Here is a 7201-nt window from a genome sequence, read left to right on the forward strand (position 1 = left end):
CATTCACCTCCCTCTCTGTAATCAGCTGAGCTAAAAGGGGGGGGCTACAGCAGGGTAGGTATAAGATAGCAGCACTAACGTCCACTATCAGGTTAGCTAATAAAGTGGCTAATTGTATGGTTCTTAGAAGGATTTCGAATACAGAATGGAGAGGGATTATGTCAAGGTTTTAGTCCTAAAATGACTATTCCAATATCCATTCTAGCGTACCACTTAGTATGAAGCAATGTATTAGAGTGTACATTCTAATTAGGGTTCTAGAACTCAACACAACCATTTTAGTGCGTCATTATTAATATAGTAGTAAATAACAGGTTAGAAACTGAGAGAGAGTGTTGTGTTCATCAGACAAGCCTGGGCCTGTATTCATCAGCACTCAGAAGAAGGAGTGCTGTTCTAGGATCAGGTTACCCCCCGTACATGTCATCTTATTCATTGTGCTCTTATAAGGTCAAACTGATCCTACTCTGAGACTGTTGAATGTGAATACAGGCCCAGCTTGTTTGCTGTACTGATTTGGATATCTCATCCTGCATGTAGCCAGCATGCAGCCAGCCAGGCCCCATCCCCCCACATACGCTAATACGCTGTGCTGTCTGGGGAAGGGGGAGGGGAGGCACTGTCTGGGAGACAGACATGGAGCTAGGAAGTGAATACATGCTGACTGCTGAATATCATAACCCTTGTAATACCACTAGAACATCACCTCCCAAGGATTATAAGGAGACATATTTGTAACGATAGTTAGGGTAGAATGTGTAAATAAGAATTTGTTCTAAACTGACTTGCCTAGTTAAATAAAGGTTAAATAAAAATGAAAATAAATATTCATACATGGACTGATGTTATAGACCATATAAAGGTAATTCTATTTCTTATACAGTATGTCTGTGAGAATGCGTGAAGTGTGGTCTTCCATGTTATCACTCCCCATATAAACTATCACAAACAAGCACAGCTTACCAATAAGGTCTTGTAGCCTTCACACTAATGCCCTACACTGACTAGTGTACAGTACACCATTTTCATTACCTAAAGGAGCACTTCTAATGCACTAGTAGGTTTTGTATACGTGTACATTATGTGCGTGTGCAGTAATGTACACCCTGTTTTCATGGTTTTAAAAGCAGCATTTCTATACATGTACAAACATCAGTCAAGAATGCATCAACAGAGAGGAGTACAGTATAACAATGACTGTATACTGTAAACAACAATGTATACATTAAAGTTGTGTTTTGATTTAAAAGGAATCGTCTATAGATCAGACAGAATGAGTCGACAGAGACGAGGGATATGTTTCAGTTCCAGCTGATTTTTATTTCCTTCTTGAAAAAAAAAAGTTATGTACAGGATTATCAACAATCTGACAGGCAGTGAATTGACACGATTAGCTGGCATGAGTTTTTCCCCCCTTTCAAAACTTTTGTTATGGCAATGATTAGACAAAAACAATATTCTACACAGCATATTGCACAGAAATGGGATGAAAATAAAGTTAATATATTTAAAACTGTATATATATATATAAAAAAAATCCTGAACAACCACCTTAAACGTAAGTAAAGATAGTAGAAAGCGATCAGTCCTAGTGCCTGTCATGGTATAGCTTAACTACACATAAAACACACAATCTTTTTGCTTATGATACACAGTCAAATGTACAAAGATGTTTTCACGTTTTTTCCAAATTTTTCTTCTCTTTTTTTATTTTTTATTTTTAAACACAACACTATAACCTGAATCTGATATACAAATACTATTCATTCACCATGCCATAAGATACTAAAACAATTAACTAGAGTTAGCGAACAAGTAGAAAATATTACGTATTCAAATACAATGAGAAAAGCAGTAGGTCTACATAATTGTTGTTTGCGGAACTCAAATACGCAATTTGAATATGCTTTATATGATTTTATATTGTTCCATCCAGTGGTTTTAAACCCGAATGTCGATATAAAAAACGCCAAGAAATTGGTAATTTAAAGCTACAATCTTTCTTTATTAGGCAAGATTCTAAAACGAAATGCAGAAGTGTGGCTGCTCAAAATACTGTGTGTGTTGAAGCGCATGTTCACAAGGGGTATTGAAATGTGGTACTGTGTCTTTAAGAAGCCTGCAGATTGATACTGTAAACATGGACAGAAGGCCGATTCATGAGATAACCGGCCACCTGGATCTTTAAAATTAGGAAATCCAAACAGCGATATACACCGATTGACACCCCCTTGATATATATCTGTACAAAAATACACTGACAAAATAAACAAATGTTTCCTCTCTTTAAGTGTCAAAAGTCTACATTTAAATATAAAAAATCAAAAGTGAAAAGTCTAGCCCTTCTTTCAGCGAAGGAAACAGACGGTGAGGGAAAACATCATAACAAGACCAGTACAAGAAAACCAAAACATAATTACGTTGAAAATGTTTTGGCCAGTATATAAATACATCATATAAAAATGTCCTCTGAAAAAATGAACAACAAAAAAATTCGAGGATGAAAAAACATCGGTGAGAATTTCTCTATACATAACATCAGAAAAACATAAAATAATTTTGGTCCTGAATCGTAGAGAAGTGTATAAAGTTCAGCACAGATTTCAGTTGCGTTTGAATCCTGAAGTTAAGAATTAAAACAGCTGGTGATTTTTTTTGTTGTTCCTTTTAGGTAGAAAGGAATCAAACATAGCGCCATCTATCCATTTAAATAACCCTAACACTAGTTTCAACTGTTCGACAGTCTAACATACATCTCAGTAAAAGAGAGGACAGGTAACATCATGCGTTTATCTTTAAAAAAAAGGTTTGACTTTTAGGTCAACAACCCACCTGGTTCATAAATCCATCTGTCTCGATGACAACAAAAAACTGTCCCGACAGCCAGCCTATTTCTGTACCTCTGTGAGTCTTATGAAGTTCACTTGGCGATCATAAAACGTTTCTCAAAATGTCTCTTTTAAGTAACTAACATTGATTAATAAAGTACAGCTGACCTAAACCCGCCATCATTATAATCGTGCAAATCAATCACAGTTTTCCAGTTCTGATCGAGTGTTTCTTTCAATAGGACCCGATCACTCCTAGTCAGGGCGCAACAATATCTTCCTCTTCCTGTCCAGTCGAGGCAACACTTCAGCTTACTTGTAGCCATGTCTCATAATAACAGTCGACAGTTGATCCTTGAAATAAAAAGCAAGTTATTCTTTCGCTTTGTTCAACAGTCAGCGCTTGTTGCTTGCAGTCTCTTTCTCGGCGGGAGGGACCCTTGGTAGGTTACGGTATGACACAAAATCACTTTACCGGAATCCCTTTTTTTTTGCTCAGAATAGTAAGACAACATTTCCTGCTTGTGGTTTTCTCGTTCTCTATTTCTCTCGCTCAATACGTGAACACCAAATTAGAAATGGTCGACTCTAGCCAGTCTCCTGAAATCATCTCGCTCACCTCTGGGGTGCAGTAGTCGGGAAACTCAAAGTGAGAACCGGAGCCCGACTCGAAATTAAAATCCAAGTCTCTGTCCAAAACCGAGGTCCCAAAGCTTCCCAGCGACATGCTATCAAAACCAGGGCTAGGGTTAATGTCCAGTAGATCATCCTCAAACTCCTCATCTGATGAAGAGGATTGGGAGGAGGACGAGGAGTGAGAAGCGGAGGGAGTAGGGGAGGACGCCCGCATGCTAGTATAGTCTTCCGAGGCGCTGGAGGGAGACTCGCCGCCCTCCCTGCTGCTGGCTGTGGCGTCCTCGTACAGGCTGAGTAGTTCGCTGGAATCCGCCGAGCTGCTGAGCGTGGGACTGGCGGGCACCGCTGCTGAAGACGGGCTCACACTGTGGCTCAGGCTGCTGCCCCCGAACACATACATACGCTTCTTCTTGTCAGGTATTTGTTTGGCAGCAGAAACAGACTTGGATTTGTAAAGAGAATGGTGATCTGTGCCGATTACTTGTTCTGGGAATGATGGTGTTTTGGTGCTGTTCCCAAAAACTATTTTATGAGGTTTGCTGGATGATTTTGAGCCACTCTTTTTAGAAGATGGTTTCATGCTGGTGTTACAGTTGCTACCGCTGATCTTTCCCTCCTTCTCACCCGGTTTGGAGCTACTGGACTTGACCTTCTTTCTGGGCCGGTACTTGTAGTCTGGGTAGTCCGCCATGTGCTTGAGTCTGAGCCGCTCCGCCTCTCGTATGAAGGGGATCTTGTCGCAGTCTTTCAGCAGCTTCCAGCGCTTGCCCAGTCTCTTGGATATTTCCGCGTTGTGCATGTCCGGCGACTGCTCCATAATTTTACGTCTTTCAATCTGTGACCACACCATGAAAGCGTTCATCGGCCTCTTGATGTGACCGGTGGGTGTTTTGCACCAGGCGGGGTTCAGTTTGCCGTCCCCCGCGGAAGAAGCCGTGGAGCCGGGGCTCGGGGAGGAAGCCATGTCCAGGTCCATAGCTCCAGAATCCGACGACTCTCCCGCGAACACAGCCTCGGAGCTCTCCACATTACTTGTCTTCTGTACCATGATTATAAATGTCAATGAGAGTGCGCCTGCTTGCTCTCCAGTTCAGTTCCACACAGTAGGTTTATTTTTTAATTTAATTTTACAATTCTAGCTGGCTGTGTGAATAGAAGTCAGTCCTGAGATGTGCCGAACCGGAACAACAGGAATCCGTTGGTAGCCGTTAAAAATGCTGGATTTGTTAAAAGTTCTTTTTCGAGTCTCTGTAATATGATACAGAACAAACGGTGTAAAAGTGTCCCCCGTTTCCACTCTCTTTCCTCCGACAATGCTTTATGTAGCCTAAGCTATTCAACCCTAGCAGTCGTGTAGGACTTAAACATGTGCCGTGTAAGCAGCGGAAAGCAAACTGAGTGGCTGTGTGAGCGCACTGACACTGAAAATGTTCAAAGTTTCTAAAGTAAGGTAACTCTTTTTCTGCATAGCTTTTCCTTCCGAGCACCATGCGGGAAGAAGCTTGTTTCACTAGAACTAGGATCCACCTTTCTTCTGCGCACTCGGTAACTTTCAGCAGCCTCTAATTTCTCCCCGTTCAGCTTTATCCTTTTCCAGAGATATAACGGCGATCCAGTTCAGCCAATCCGAGGCTGTCTCTACCCTGTCTAGTGCCAAAACCACGCCCACTTTCTCCTCATTGGTCCAAAAAAAAGGAATCTAATAATAATCAGCGCGTGCAGTGAGGAGCTTTATGTCTGACCTCATTCCAGTTTACACGACAAACTTCGCTTTAAAGAGACATACTTATGTTTTGGACTTTTTCTACACCAACCAGCCATACCTATATCATTAAGGTATTGCTGTATGTATGGAGACCAGTCTAATGTATCATATCATTCAGAGTAGTATAGGTCTACTGTTGCATAAAGGGAAGCGTGGAACAACTTGTTAACCCTGTTTGGACTATAATGATCTATTATGATATCGGGCTAATGTTTGAGAGAATATATAAATAGGTTCTAGCATATATTTATATATGAGTAATTATACAAATGTATAATAACATATCCTGGTTTACCCTGCTATAATACAGAGGTGTAATATGATGTTTATAACATAGTCATTTGTATGTAATGATATACTTATATTTTTTTTATAGCCCCTACAGGTTCGTCGGGTTCATAACAATAACAAACATGGCATAATGTCACTCAACAGTTCAGTGAGTCTCATTTTATTTCCAGCGCGAGTGCATTCAGTGCAAGCTCGGCTCGCAAACACGGAAATGTCTAGACACATGCATGCGGACTCCCTCAGTTTAGTTGTTGTACTGGTGAGAAGAGATTCTTCAGCAGGCTCCACTTTCACCAGGCTGACTCCGAGAGAGGGTGGAGCCGTGGACAACACGGGCGTTCCTTTGTCACATTACGCACGCCCCGCGCTCACTGGTGTAGCTGGCGGAGAGGAGAAAGGAGAGAGGAGAAAGAAGAGAGGTAGAGGCAGTGGAGGTACAAGCTGAGACTACACAGTACACTTTATTTTGTAGATAGAAATGGCCAAGGTAGACCGGAGAGAGTGGTGATAAGACACACTGGAGAAAGCGCTTTTACGCATGGCATGAGCGCTTTAGCGCACGAACATTGAGTGGAACAAAACACAACATTTCATGAACACACAATATTCTGAGTTCTCACATTTACCCCTAGAATAGAGAGATATTATAATGACTTAAAACATCACCCCCAGTAGCCTTTGTTGACAATGTTTTGGATATTACACAGGTATTAAGCAGACGGCGAATATCACACAACAGCCAAGTCCACTTCTGAGGAACAGCGATGCGTTTTGTGTGTGTCACTAGATGGCAGCGCGGAGCTAAATGACAGCGTTAGCTCCTATGAAACGATTCAGACACAGCTCCGCTCCCAGACTTTACATATGTGGGAGAGATGAATTACATAATGTTACTCAGTCAGACACTCAGCCAGTCTGTCGAACATTGTTTTGCTGCACAGTCAGTAACTACTGAGAGTGTTTTGTAATTCTGATCACCAGTCCGACTTTGCCAAAGGCCAATAAAGTGAAATTCATTCAAGGTATTATTATTACAGGTAGGCTATCAACCTTAGCATACTGTGCTGTTCATTACAGGCAGGCCTAGTACACACGTACCGATACAGCCAATCAAGGGAATGAGGCGTTACAGATGAAGAAACAAAAAGCGATTGTAATAGTTCAACCCAGTAGCAACATTAGACGTAGATATACGCATGTCACTGAGCACAATTGTGCTTAATATGGTCTGATATCTGTCAGCATCCAAGTAAAGCGAGTTAAAGCAGCTGTAATTGCGCTCCAGTTTTGTGGGTTCATTGAGCATGACTGGAATATAAATGGAGTGGCAACTCATAAACCAAAGAGCTCGACGCTTACCCATAGAAATAGAACCGATAGAATTTAGAAAAGGGCTTGAAACCTCGAACCCTGGCAATTTGACTGGTGAACTCATGGGTGGCAGCCTATACACTCGCAATCGACACTGTTCTATAGATGTTGTTTCTATGGGTTAACCCGGCCCCCAAACCACGAAACCTAAGCCTATTCTCTGCTCTTAATAGAACATAATAACAGTAATAGATGGAGACAGTGCAGACGAGGTCGGACCAGGGCTACAGCCCTGCACCTGGCTGAGGGGGTGTCGGGTGTTTTATCCACTCCTTGACCAGATGGCTTGTGGCAGCATTGTTCCATTCAC

At 41.7% G+C, this 7201-nt stretch overlaps 1 protein-coding gene across 1 annotated transcript; it reads right to left on the minus strand.

Moving 5' to 3' along the window:
* Positions 1 to 1295: 1295 nt before the first annotated feature.
* On the minus strand, positions 1296 to 5043 carry LOC145859532 (transcription factor SOX-4). Its single transcript, XM_082959141.1, has one exon. The coding sequence runs from the start codon at positions 4510 to 4512 to the stop codon at positions 3382 to 3384; it is 1131 nt and encodes a 376-aa protein (XP_082815267.1). The 5' UTR covers positions 4513 to 5043; the 3' UTR covers positions 1296 to 3381.
* Positions 5044 to 7201: the final 2158 nt, after the last annotated feature.

This window comes from Salmo salar, chromosome 02 (assembly GCF_965601325.2).
Source record: "Salmo salar chromosome 02, fSalSal1, whole genome shotgun sequence".
NCBI lineage: Eukaryota > Metazoa > Chordata > Actinopteri > Salmoniformes > Salmonidae > Salmo > Salmo salar.